Raw genomic sequence first — 14226 nt, 5'->3', positions numbered from 1 at the left:
ATCCCTTGATATCCTATGTAGATATCTATCTATCTCCTCCTTGAACGTCCCCACTGATCTGGCCTCCACTGCTGTACGTGGCAAGGAGTTCCACAAATTCACCACCCTCTGGCTAAAGAAATTTTTCCTCATCTCTGTTTTGAAACTGTACCAATTCTAAGATTGTGCCCTCCGGTCCTGGACTCACCCACCAAGGTAAACAGCCTAGCCACATCTACTCTGTCCTTTCCTATCAATATTTTAAATGTCTCTTTGAGGTCCCCTCTCATTCTTCTGTACTCCCGTGTACTCTCCCCTTCTCTCCCTCCCTCTCTCCCTCCCTCCCCCTCTCCCTCTTCCTCCCTCCCTCCCTCTCTCTCACTCTCGCTCCCTCCCTCTCTCTCCCTCTCTCCCTCCCCTCTCTCTCCCTCTCTTTCTCCCCACTCCCTCCCGCCCTCCCCCACTCTCTGTCTGTCTCCTTCTCTCCCCAAGTTGTGCACACTGCAAGTTTACCTCAGCCATGCAGAAGCAGATGGATGAAGTTTTGTTGGAAAACACCAATTCTTGGATGACGAAGATATTTTAACAGTAATTGGTAATTAGTTTATTATTGTCCCACGTACCGATATACATTGAAAATCTTTGTTTTGCAAGTCATCCACATAGACTATTCCAAACATCAGTGCATCGAGGTCGTACAGGGTAAAACAATAACAGAATGCAGAATAAAGTGTCCCAGTCACATAAAAAGTGCAGTGCAGGCAGACAATAAGGTGCAAGGGCCACGACGAAGGAGATCATGAGGTCAGGAGTCCGTGCTGTGGTGTTCAATGGTCTTATAACAGCGGGGTAGAAGCCGTCCTTGAGCCTGGGGGTACGTGCTTTCAGGCTTTTGTATCTTCTACCCTGACGGGAGGGGGGAGAAGAGACAATGTCCGGGGTGGGTGGAATGTGCTGCCAGGGGTGGGGGTGGAGGTAGGTACGGTAGAGGCGTTCAAGAGGCTCGTATATGTGCAGGGAGTGGAGGAAAGTGGACTCTGTGTAGGCAGAAGGGATTGCTTCAGTTAGGCGTGTCAGTACTCGTTTAATAAGTTCGGCACAACATCGTGGGCCGAATGGCCTGTTCCTGTGCTGTTCTGGTCTATGTTCTGTGCACTCCGATATGCTGATGTGGTGAAATGATCTACAAGGATGACATGTTTTTACACTGTCCTTCGGTCATGTGACAATAAGTTACCCCGGGGTCTCTCCGTTCTACAACACTCCCCAGGGCCATTAGGACTACATTACATTAACTGTGTACGTCCTGCCTTAGTCTGACTTGCCGATATGCAAAATGCATTGGAGAAATATCTACACGAGCTCTTGATTCGCCAAGGCAGAGAAACCTACCGAGCAAGTGCAATGGGGTGGGTGGACTTTCTATTCACGTTGTGGGCTGAGAGACTTTATGACATGATCTCAGCTGGAGACACGTGTAGACAGGTGCAGGCATTTGGGAAGGTCCCTCGTGGTCGGACCAAGGTGCAGGGGTTCCAGGGTGATTTCCAAGTTTGGGTTCGGCACTGGCCGCCCGGTGGAAGACAGGGAGTAGGGGTGGGAGCCTGTTATTCCGCCTGGGGCGTTGAGGGGGGGGTCCTCGACCACTGGCGTTCCGCGGGACCTCTACCGTTGGTGAGATATATTAATGACTCGGACGAAAATGTGGATGGGTTGATTCGTAAGTATGCGAGTGACACCAACACTGGTGTGGTTATAGAATACAGAACGTAGAACAACACAGCATAGAACAGCCCCTTCGGCCCACAATGTTGTGCAAAGACGTACGGGTAGGTTAATTTGGGTTTAAAATGGGCGGTGTGGACTTGTTGGGCCGGGAGGGCCTGTTACCACTCTGTAAAAAAAAATTTAAAAATGTTAAAATAGGATAAGATCTTTATGTCACATGTACATCGAAACACACAGTAATATACATCATTTTGCGCAGTGTTCCGAGCTCAGCCCGCAAGGGTCGCCACGCTTCCGGCGCTAACATAGCATGCCCACAACCTCCTAACCCGTACGTCTTTGGAATGTGGTAGGAAACCGGACCACCCGGAGGAAACCCACCCAGACACGGGGAGAACGTACAAACTCCTCACAGACAGTGGCCGGATTTGAACCCGGGTCGCTGGCGCTGGAAAGCATTAAGCTAACCGTCCAAGCCCCTCTGAAAAGCCCCCCAATTTGCCTCCGCCACCCTATCAGACAACGCATTCCAGGCATCCAGAACATGGAACAGTACAGCACAGAACAGGCCCTTCGGCCCACAATGTTGCGCCGATATAGCTGAACCCTCCTACCTACAGAATGCCCATCTCCCTCCATTTTCCTCTCATTCATGTGGCCATCCAAGCCCCTCTTAAAAGACCCCCCAATGAATGTGCCCCCACCACCCTATCAGGCAAAGCATTCCAGGCATCCACCTCTCTCTCAGTAAAAAAAAACGTACCCCTCACGTCTGTTCTGAACCTACCCCCCTCTCACCTTATCTGCATGCCCTCTGGTACTGGATCTCTCAACAATGGGAAAAAGATATTGCTTGTCCGCCCTATCAATGCCCTTGTTAATTTTATACATTTCCAACAGATCACCCCTCAGCCTCCGCCGCTCCAGAGGAAAGAGCCCAAGTTTGTCCGGCCTCTCCTGACAGCACATGCCCTCTAATCCAGGCAGCATCCTGGTAAACCTCCTCTGCACCCACTCTAAAGCCTCGACATCCTTCCTACAGTGAGGTGACCAGAATTTCACGCAATGCTCTAAATGCGGTCTGAAGAGAGTTCTATAGAGATGCATCATAACTTCTGGACTCCTGTACTCGATTAATAAATGCAAGCATTCCTTAAGCCTTATTAACCACCCCGTCCACCTGTGTAGTCACTTTCATTGAGTCATGGACTTGCACCCCAAGGCCTCTCTGCTCTTCAACACTCTTAAGGGTCTTGACCTTAAGAGTGCACTGCCTCTTGACATTCACCCTACCAAGGTGCAACGCCTCACATTTATCCGGGTTAAACTCCATCCGCCATTTCTCTGCCCACGTCTGCAGCTGATCTATATCACGCTGTATCCATCGCCGGTCTTCTACACTATTCACAACTCCACCATTCTTGGTATCATCTGCAAACATACTAACCCATCCATCCAGGTCATTAATGTACATCACAAACAGCAGAGGTCCCAGCCCAGATCCCTGCGGAATACCACCACTCACAGGCCTCCAGCCCGAATAAGTCCCTTCAACCACCACCCTCTGTCTTCTACAGATAAAGTGTACAGTTTACATCACCAACAGCCTGTCCTGGTCAAACCACGTAGAAGCCAAGGCCAAGAAAACTCACCAGCTCCTCTACTTCCTCAGGAGGCTAAAGAAAATTGGCAAGTCCCCTTTGACTCTCACCAGCTTTTACCGATGCCCCACAGGAAGCATCCTATCCGGATGTATCCCGGCTCGGGACGGGAACTGCTCTGCCCGGGACCGCAAGAAACCGCAGAGAGTTCTGGACACTGCCCAGTGCATCACGGGCACCAGCCTCCCCTCGTTGGACTCTGTCTTTACCTCTCGCTGCCTCGGTGAAGCAGCCGGCATCATCAAAGACCCCACCCACCCAGGTCATTCTCTCTTCTCCCCTCTCCCATCAGGCAGAAGATACAGGAGCCTGAGGGCACGTAACACCAGGCTCAAGGACAGGATCTATCCCACTGGGATAAGAGTATTGAACGGTTCCCTTATACAATAAGATGGACTCTGACCTCACAATCTTCCTCACAATGTACTACCTCAATCCACCATGTACTACCTCAATCCACCCTGCACTACCTCAATGCGTTCTGTACTACCTCAATGCACTATGTACTACCAAAGTGCACTCTGTACTACATCAATGCACCCTGTACTACCTCAGTGCACTCTGCACTACCTCAATGCACCCTGTACTACCTCCATGCACCCTGTACTACCTCAATCCACCCTGTACTACCTCCATGCACCCTGTACTACCTCAATCCACCCTGTACTACCTCAATGCACCCTGTACAACCTCAGTGCATCCTGTACTACCTCAATGCACTCTGTACTGCCTCAATGCACCCTGTACTACCTCAATGCACCCTGTACTACCTCAATGTGCCCTGTACTACCTCAATGCACTCTGTACTACCTCAGTGCACCCGGTACTACCTCAATGCACCCTGTACTACCTCAGTGCACTCTGTACTATATCAGTGCACCCTGTACTACCTCAATGCACCCTGTACTACCTCAGTGCACCCTGTACTACCTCAATGCACTCTGTACTACCTCAATTCATCCTGTACTACCTCAATGCACTCTGTACTACCTCAATACACCTAGTACTACCTCAATGCACTCTGTACTACCTCAATACACTCTGTACTAACTCAATGTAACTGCACTGTATAATGAATTGGCCTGAACGATCGGAATGCAAGACAAGTTTTTCACTGTAACTCGGTACAAGTGACAATAATAAACCAATACCAATGCCAATTTATGGAGGGACGCCCTAATAGCACTGAGGTACAAAGGGATCTTGGGGTCCAAGTCCATAGTTCACTGAAAGTGGCCACGCAAGTGGATAAGGCGGTAAAGAAAGCGTCCGGCACGCTCGCCTTCATTGGCAGGGGTGTTGAGTATAACGGTCAGGAAGTCCCGCTGCAGCTGTATGAAACTTTAGTCAGAGCGCACTTGGCGCATTTGTGCGCAGTTCCGGTCGCCCACGCTGCAGGAAGGAGGTGGAGACAGCGGAGAGGGTGCAGAAGAGGCTAGCCGGGACCCTGCCTGGATGAGAGGGTATGAGCTCTAAGGAGAGGTTGGACAAATTTGGGTTGCTTCCCGTCGACAGTCAAAGGCTGAGGGGAGACGTGATAGCTGTTCGTTAAATTATGGGAGGCATGGATAGGGCAGGCAGTCAGAATCTGTTCGCCAGGGTAGAAATGTCAAACACCAGAGGACATGGTTTTAAGGTTAGAGGGGGGAAAGTTTGAAGGCACGTGAGGGGCAAATATTTATAGCAGGGAGTGGTGGGTGCCTGGAATAGTTTACGCCAGGGGTAGCCGTGGAAGCGGCCAGTTTGGTGGAGTTTGGTATTGGTATTGGTTTATTGCTGTCACTTGTACCGAGGTCCAGTGAAAAACTTGTCTTGAAAACCGATTGTATAGGTCAATTCATTACACAGTGCAGTTACAGTGAGTCAGTACAGGGTGCATTTAGGGAGTACAGGGTGCATTTAGGGAGTACAGGGTGCATTGAGGGAGTACAGGACGCATTGAGGCAGTACAGAGTGCATTGAGGTAGTACAGGTAAAAACAATAACAGTACAAAGTAAAATGTCACAGCCACAGAGAAAGTGCAGTGCAATAAGGTGCAAGGTCACAACAAGGTAGATCGTGAGGTCAGAGTCCATCTCATTGTATAAGGGAAGCATTCGATAGTCTTATCACAGCAGTCCTTAAGTCTGGTGGTACTTGCCCTCAGTCTCCTTTATCTTCTACCCGATGGGAGAGCGGAGAAGAGAGAATGTCCCGGGTGGGTGGGGGTCTTTGATGATGCCGGTTGCTTCACCAAGACAGCGAGAGGTAAAGACAGAGTCCGCGGAGGGGAGGCTGGTGTCCGTGACGCGCTGGGCTGTGTCCACAACTCTCTGCGGTTTCCTGCGGTCCTGGGCAGAGCAGTTGCCATCCCGAGCCGGGATACATCCGGGTAGGATGCTTTCTATGGTGCATCGGTAAAAGTTGGTGAGAGTCAAAGGGATCAAACCGTATTTCTTTAACCTCCTGAGGAAGCAGAGGCGCCGGTGAGCTTTCTTGGCCGTGGCGTCTACGTGATTTGACCAGGACAGGCTGTTGGTGATGTTCACACCCGGGAACTTGAAGCTCTCAACCCTCACGACCTCGGGACCACTGATGTAGACAGGAGCCTGTACACCGCCCCCTTTGCTGAAGTCGGTGACCAGCTCTTTTGTTTTGCTGACATTGAGGGAAAGGTTGTTGTCATGACACCATTCCACTAAGCCCTCTATCTCTTTCCTGTACAGTTTAAGAGGCTTTGAGATAGAACATAGAACCATACAGCACAATACAGGCCCTTCGGCCCACAAAGTTGTGCCGACCTTTAAACCACGTCTAAGAAAATCTAACCCCTTCCTCCCACATATTTTTAATTCCTCCATATGCTTATCTAGTAACCTCTTGAATGTGACCAATGTACCTGCCTCCACCACCACCCCAGACAGCGCATTCCACGCCCCGACCACTCTCTGGGTAAAAAAACTCCTTCTGATATCTCCCTTGAACTTCCCACCCATTACTTTAAAGCCATGCCCTCTTGTATTGAGCATCGGTGCCCTGGAAAAGAGGTACTGGCTGTCTATTCTATCTATTCCTCTTAATATTTTGAACACTTCTATCATGTCACCTCTCATCCACCTTCTCTCCAAAGAGTAAAGCCCTAGCTCCCTCAGTCTCTCCTCATAATGCAAGATAGACTCATGATTATGTAGGGAATTGCGGAGGGCGGAGATGCATGATACACAGGAGGAGGGCATTTCGTATAAATTGGCATCAAGATTGACACAACACCGTGGGCCGAATGGCCTGTCCGGTGCTGCTCTATGACCCAAAACATCCCACCCCTCCACAACCCCCACCAATCGCCGCAAGCCTCCCAGTGGGCGGGGCCCCCGCCGTGGCTTGGGCCCGGTTCATTTTGTATGACGGTCTAACACCGTGGGAACAGCGGGAGCCACTGTGCTGCAACCAGGCGGGGACCCCGTACAAAAACCCCTCCCCTCCACGAGTCGACGCAAGCAACTTCACACAGCAAGCCCGTTCCCTCCCCCCTCCCTCCACAACCCCGCATCAAAGCAGACGCTTACCAGGATGCGGCCCGGACTCGTGGGGCTGGGGGTGAGGGGCTGACTTACAAGGAGAGGTGGGGTAGACGAGGACTTTATTCCCTGAAGCGCAGGAGATTGAGGGGTGACCTGATAGTGGTGTATAAGATCATGAGGGCCATAGACAGGTTGAAAGCACACAGTCTTTTTTCCCCAGGGAGGGGCGGGGGCGCCTAAACCACAGGGTGTAGGTTCAAGATCAGAGGCGAGAGGGTTAAAAGGCACATCAGGGGCAGCTGCTTCACGGAAAGGATGGTGGCTCCTTGGAACGTGGTTCCAGAGACTGTGGTAGAAGCGGGCACCTTAGAAAACATTCAAAAGAGAACGTGGATAGGAGAGGTTGAGAGGGCTAGGAGCCAAACTCTGGCAGATGGGACAGGCTCGGGTGGGCAACACAGTCGGTTGGGCCGGACGGCCTGTTTTCGTGACGTGTGACTCTGTAACTCCAAGTGACGTGTAGGCACAAGTCCATGTGAGCACAGGTGCAATGAAAAGCTTACTTGCAGCAGCATCACAGGCACAGAGCATCAGAGACACAACATTCACAAGAGAAGCTTCAATTGAACAGAAATTGCGCGCAGTTTTTACAAGGAAGAACACAGTATACACAAGAAGCAAAGTCCATTGCAGTGCAAGGTAGTGCCAGTGTTGCTAAACTGCAGGGATTAGGGTTGTGCCGGTTGACCATAGAACACTGCAGCACAGTACAGGCCCTTCGGCCCACAATGTTGAGCCGACATTTTATCCTGCTCTAAGATCTATCTAACCATTCCCTCCTGCTCTGAGATCTATCTAACCCTTCCCTCCTGCTCTAAGATCTATCTAACCCTTCCCTCTGAGATCTATCTAACCCTTCCCTCCTGCTCTGAGATCTATCTAACCCTTCCCTCCTGCTCTGAGATCTATCTAACCCTTCCCTCCTGCTCTGAGATCTATCTAACCCTTCCCTTCTGCTCTGATCTATTTAACCCTTCCCTCCTGCTCTAAGATCTATCTAACCCTTCCCTCTGAGATCTATCTAACCCCTCCCTTCTGCTCTGAGATGTATCTAACCCTTCTGTTCTATCTAACCCTTCCCTCCTGCTCTGAAATCTATCTAATCCTTCCCTCTGAGATCTATCTTACCCTTCCCTCCTGCTCTAAGATCTATCTAACCCTTCCCTCTGAGATCTATCTAACCCCTCCCTCCTGCTCTGAGATCTATCTAACCCTTCCCTCCTGCTCTGAGATCCATCTAACCCTTCCCTCCTGCTCTGAGATCTATCTAACCCTTCCCTTCTGCTCTGAGTTCTATCTAACCCTTCCCTCCTGCTCTAAGATCTATCTAACCCTTCCCTCTGAGATCTATCTAACCCCTACCTTCTGCTCTGAGATCTATCTAACCCTTCTGTTCTATCTAACCCTTCCCTCCTGCTCTGAAATCTATCTAACCCTTCCCTCTGAGATCTATCTTACCCTTCCCTCCTGCTCTAAGATCTATCTAACCCTTCCCTCGGAGATCTATCTAACCCTTCCCTCCTTCTCTGAGATATTTCTAACCCTTCCCTCCTGCTCTATCTATCTAACCCTTCCCGCCCACATAGCCCCTCATTTTTCTATCATCGTGTCTATCTGTTTCTTAAGTTTCCCTAATATATTTGCCCCCACAACCTCTGCCGTCAGTGCGTTCCACGCACCCACCACTCTCTGGGTAAAAAACTTACCTCTGACATCCCCCTTATACCTTCCTCCAATCACCTTAAAATTATGTCCCCTCCTGTTAGCCATTGTCGCCATGGGGAAAAGTCTCTGACTGTCCACTCGATCTATGCTTCGGTCGGTTCAAGAACCGAATGATTGAAGGGAAGTCGCTGTTCCTGAACCTGGTGGTGTGGGGACTTCAGAGTTCTGTACCTCCTGCCCGATGGGAGCTGCGAGAAGACGGCACGGGGGGGTCTTTGACGACGGACGCTGCCTTCTTGAGGAAGCGCCTCCTGTAGATACCCCCGACGGTGGGGGAGGGATGTGCCCGCGATGTGTTGGGGCAAAGTCCGCCACTCTCCGCGGCTTATTACGTTCCTGCGCGTTTCTAATTGCCGTCCTAGACCGTGACTTAACCAGTCAGGATACTTCCTCACACTTCTTGGCACTAAACTGCATTTGCCGCTTCCCCGCCCGTGTCTGCCCGTGGCCTGGAGATTTCTTGCTCCGGCACTGCCGAGGAAGGAGTCCGGGAATCCGTCCTGAAGATGTGGCTTTAGTCTGAACAGTAGGGGTCGAGAGGGGCAGGGAGGCCTCCCTCTGGCACCCACCTCCCTCTCCTCCCTGGGTGACGGGTATGGCAGAAACCATTTTAACCGTTGTAGACGCGGCGAGAGAGAGAGACGAAGAGTTGTTTTGTTATCAGAGCACAATGCTGTGTACCAACGCTGCTGAAGCCTATTTCGGCAAAGGGACTAAACTGGTAGTCTTAGGTGAGTGGATTCACTTCTGATGCCGAGTCTGTTTGGCTCGGAGCGGAGAGCGACAAACAAGGAGGACACATACGGGCAGACTCTCCGGGGAAAGAGGCGGCCACAGGGCTGTTCCAGGGTAGGAGGTTGAGCCGAGGGTTTGAAGCCGTAGAAGTTCCCTGAGAGAAAGAGAGAGAGGAGGGGGCGGCAGAGAGAAGAGGGTAGGGACAGAGGGGAGGGAGAGAGGGGAGGGAGAGGGGGAAGAGAATGAAAGGGAGGGCGAGAGTGGGAAGGGGAGGGAGGCGGGATAGAGAGGAGAAACGGGGTAGGGGAGAGAGAAGGGGAAAGAGTGAGAGACGGGGTAAGAGTGGGGAGGGGAGAGGGAGGGAGGAGGGAGAGGAGGGGAGGGTGATTTAGGGAGGGAGAGAGAGGGGGCGAGAGTGGGGGAGGGGATAGAGGGAGGGAGAGGCGAGAGAGAGGGGAGAGGGGCTGGAGAAAGGGGGAAAGAGAGTGAGAGAGAGATGCGACAGGGGAAGGGAAGAGGGAGGGGGACATGGAGAGAGGGAGAGGGGGAAGAAAGAGAGAGGGGAGGGGAGAGTGATTGAGAGGACAGGGGGAGAATGGGGTAGAGGGTGTGGGAGACCGAGAGGGAGGGAGGGAGGGGAGAGATGGGGGCTTGGAAGAGTGATTGGGAGGTAGAGGGGGTGAGAGTGAGGTCGAGGGGGGAGGGAGGTGGAGGGAACGTTACGGGGAGTAAAGGGGAGAGAGGGCAGGGGAGAGAGAGGGGGGAGAAAGGGGGAGAGAGGGCGGAGGGGAGGAAGTGCAGATGGGGAAAGAGAGAGTGGGGAGAGGGGAGTGCGAGAGGGGAAGAGCGGGAGAATGGGAAGTTGGAGATAGTGAGGGGGAGGGGAGCGTGAGGAGAGGAGAGAGAGAGAGAGAGAGAGAGAGAGAGGAGCCAGAGGGCAAATAAAGGGGAGAGAGGGAAGGAAGGGGAGACAAGAGGGAGAAGAGGGTGGGGAAGAACGAATGTGAGGGAGAGAGAGAAAGATGGAGAGAGTGGGAAAGAGGAGAGATAGCGAGAGAGAGCTTAAGGAAATGGATACATACACACTGTAGACAAGGGGTGAAACGAGAGGGGAGCCGGTGGCCCATCGGTCGAGGCTGGGCCTTGTTTTGAGACAGCTTCCAACCGGTGTGCAATTATAATGAGGCCTACTTCGGCGACGGAACAAAACTGGTCGTTTTAGGTGAGAGAGTTCACGTCTAACGCAAGAGTGGGGTTCACTGGGTGCCGGGGGGGGTGGATAACGCGGAAATACAGCCAGATTTTTGAGGGGACGACGCGATCTAAGGGTGTTCACACAAGCGGGAGGGAGGGTCGAGAGGGAGAGGCTCCCTGAGAGAGAGAGAGAGAGAGAGAGAGAGAGAGAGAGAGAGAGAGAGAGAGAGAGAGAGAGAGAGAGAGACGGGGGGTGATACAGACAGAGAGAGGGGAGGGCGCGGGGGAAAGAGGGGAGAGAGAGGGGGAAAAGGGGAGGGGAGAGAGGGGAGGGAAGAGAGGGAGAGACGGGGAGAGAGAGGGAAGGGGGAAAGAGAGGGGAGAGGGGGAGGGGAGGAGAGGGAGAGAGCGGGAGAGAGGAGGGGAGGAAGAGGTAGGGAGAGGGGAGGGGGAATGAGGGAGAGAGTGGGGAGGGGAAGGGTGAAAGAGAGGAATAGGAGAGGAGGGAAAGAGGGAGAGAGAGGGGATGGGGAGAGAGGGAGAGAGGGAGAAAGAGAGAGAGTGAGAGAGGGGGGATAAGGGAGAGAGTGGGGGGGAAGGGAGAGGGGGTGAGGGGACGGCGGAATAGGGGGAGAGAACGGGGAGGTAGAGGAGGAAGAGGCGAGGGGGGTGAAAGAGAGAGATATATTGAGGAGAGAGAGAGAGAGAGCGGGAAACAGAGAATGAGAGGGGCCAGAGAGAGATTGAGGAAGAGGGACTAAGCTGGACAGAGAGAGATAGAGAGAGAGAGAGAGAGAGAGAGAGAGAGAGAGAGAGAGAGAGAGAGAGAGAGAGAGAGAGAGAGAGAGAGAGAGAGAGATGCAACCAGGTGCATAAGAGTGCAGAGGAGGGAAATGTAAACTTGTTTCTGGATACCGCACCCCCCTGGAACACCCCCTCCCCAATCCATACAAATCCCCGGCTCCGAGATGGGGAACATTCCTGCTCTCAGGTAAGGGAGCAAGACTTGTTCCACTGGTTGAGAGGGGGGAAAGTTCAGAGGAGATGTGTGGGGCAAGTTTGTATTTTACACAGAGAGCGCTGGGTGCCCGGAATGGGGTGGGGGGGGCGGCAGATTCGATCGAGGGGTTTAAGGGTCTCGTAGATAGACACACGGATGGGGGAGACGGACCGTGTGCAGAGAATGGAGGGAGACGGGCCGTGTGCAGGGGATGGAGGGAGACGGGCCGTGTGCAGGGAATGGAGGGAGACAGGCCGTGTGCAGGGAATGGGGGGAGATGGGCCGTGTGCAGGGGATGGAGGGAGACGGACCTTGTGCAGGGAATGGAAGGAGGAGGACCGTGTGCAGGGAATGGGGAGAGATGGGCCGTGTGCAGGGGATGGGGGGGGGGAGATGGGCCGTGTGCAGGGAACGGAGGGAGATGGACCGTGTGCAGGAAATGGAGATGGAGGGAGATGTACCGTGTGCAGGAAATAGAGATGGAGGGAGATGGACCGTGTGCAGGGAATAGAGGGAGATGGACCGTGTGCAGGGGAAGGAGGGAGATGAACCGTGTGCAGGGAAAGGAGGGAGATGAACCGTGTGCAGGGAAAGGAGGGAGATGAACCGTCTGCAGGTAGTTTAAATTGGCATCACGGTCGACAGAGACACGTTGGGCCGATGGGCCTGTTCCTGCCCGGTTCTACGTTCCCGCCCTCTACTCACACAACCCCCACCCCCCACACACACTTCCCTTGTGTTCCTGAGTCTCTCTGCCTGCCGGAATCCGGCCTCCCTGGACCGCCTGTGGCCCTGGGGGGCAGCTCACAGACAGGTCCTGGGGGGTAGGGGGTGGGGGAGGTTTCAACACGCGGAGTTCACTCTGTGCTCTGCTGACTACCAGCGCTTCGGAGCGGGGACGAAACTGACTGTTTTAGGTAGGTCCATCCGTTACCCACCGATCTGTCTGTCCATCCCAATCTCACCACCACCCCGACCTCTCTCTCTCATTCTCGCACCGTCTCCCTCTAATTCTCTCCCTTCCCCGCTCTCTCTCTCTCTTTCTCTGTCCCTCTGTCTCTCCCTCTCTCTCTCGGTCTCTCTGTCTCTGTCTCTTTCCTTCTCTCTCTGTCTATCCGTCTCTCTGTATCTCTCTCTCTCTTCTCCCTCTGTCTCCTCCCTCTCTCCCCCTTCTCTGTCTGTCTGTCTCTGTTTGTCTCTGTCTCTGTCTCTCCCTCTCTCCCTCTCCTCTCTCTCTCTCCTCTCTCCCCCTCTTCCTGTTTCTCTCCCCCTCTTTCTCTGTCTCCCCCCTCTTTCTCTGTCTATCTCTGTCTGTTTGTTTCTGCCTCTGTCTCTGTGTCACTCTCTCCGTCCCTCTTTCCTTCTCTCTCTCTCTCTCCCCGTCTCTCTCTCCTCTCTCTCTCCTCTCTCCCTCTGTATCTCTGTCGATCTCTGTCTCTCTGTCTCTCCTTCTCTCTGACTCTCTCTCTCTCTCCTCTCCGTCTCTCTCTCTCTGTCTCAATCTCTGTCTCTCTCATTCTCTCTCCGTCTCTCTCTCTCTCTCTCTCTGCCTCTGTCTCTCCTTCTCTCTGTCTCTGTCTCTGTCTCTGTCTCTGTCTCTGTCTCTGTCTCTCTGTCTCTCTCTCTCTCTCTCTCTCTCTCTCTCTCTCTTTCAGTCCCTCTCTGTCTGCCTCCCTCACTCTCTCTGACTCCGGGAGGTTCCCCCTCCGCTCCGGGGAGAACGGTCCCCAGCCTGTCCTTATTACGCAAGCCCTCCGGTCCCGGTAAACATCCCCGGGAATCTTTCCTGACCCCTTACCCCTCTCTCCGGCTGAATCCCACCCTTTCTGTAGCCGGGGAACCAGAACTGCAGACAACACTCCGAAGTGCGGCCTGGCCGACGTCTGGTACAGCTGCAACGGGACGTCCCGACTCCGACATTCGATGCCCCGTCGAATGAAGGCCAGCGTGGCTTCTCACCCCCCTTCCAATTACCTCGATCCTGTCTAGGACCCTGGTCGGACCCCACTTGGAGCACTGTGCTCAGTTCTGGTCGCCTCACTACAGGAAGGCGGTGGAAGCCATAGAAAGGGTGCAGAGGAGATTTACAAGGATGCTGCCTGCATTGGGGAGCATGCCTTATGAAAGCGGGTTGAGGGAACTCGGCCTTTTCTCCTTGGAGCGACGGAGGATGAGGGGGGACCTGATAGAGGTGTATGAGATGATGAGATGCATTGATCGGGTAGATAGTCACAGGCTTTTCCCCAGGGCTGAATTGGTGGCCACAAGAGGACACAGGTTTAAGGTGCTGGGGAGCAGGTACAGAGGAGATGTCAGGGGTGAGTTTTTTACTCAGAGAGTGGCGAGTGCGGGGAACGGGCTGCCGGCAACGGTGGTGGAGGCGGATACGATAGGGTCTTTTAAGAGACTGTTGGATAGGTACATAGAGCTGGGAAAAATGGTAAGCCCAGTAATTTCTAGGGTAGGGACATGTTCGGCACAGCTTTGTGGGCCGAAGGACCTGTATTGTGCTGTAGGTTTTCTATCCCCAGAAATCTATTGATGTACCTTGAGTAGACCCAGGGATTGGGATTAGGAGTCCCAGGGCAATAATAAATGTGTCCACAGCAAAGTATCAAATAGCAGGCTCCAAATCTTGAGGCA

General features: G+C 53.1%; 1 protein-coding gene across 1 annotated transcript in view; it reads left to right on the top strand.

The window, feature by feature from the left end:
• The window catches only part of LOC127566851 (T cell receptor beta chain MC.7.G5-like), a 115303-nt gene that overhangs the window by 77089 nt on the left and 23988 nt on the right, over window positions 1-14226 (top strand). The window contains exon 3 of the mRNA XM_052009341.1: window positions 13852-13867. Within this exon, the coding sequence (XP_051865301.1) occupies window positions 13852-13867 (16 nt within the window). The remainder of the gene's footprint in view (window positions 1-13851; window positions 13868-14226) is intronic.

The sequence above is a fragment of the Pristis pectinata genome, chromosome 46, assembly GCF_009764475.1.
Source record: "Pristis pectinata isolate sPriPec2 chromosome 46, sPriPec2.1.pri, whole genome shotgun sequence".
Taxonomy (NCBI): domain Eukaryota; kingdom Metazoa; phylum Chordata; class Chondrichthyes; order Rhinopristiformes; family Pristidae; genus Pristis; species Pristis pectinata.
Note: the sequence above shows the minus strand (reverse complement) of the source record. Positions and strands in the feature narration are given on the sequence as shown.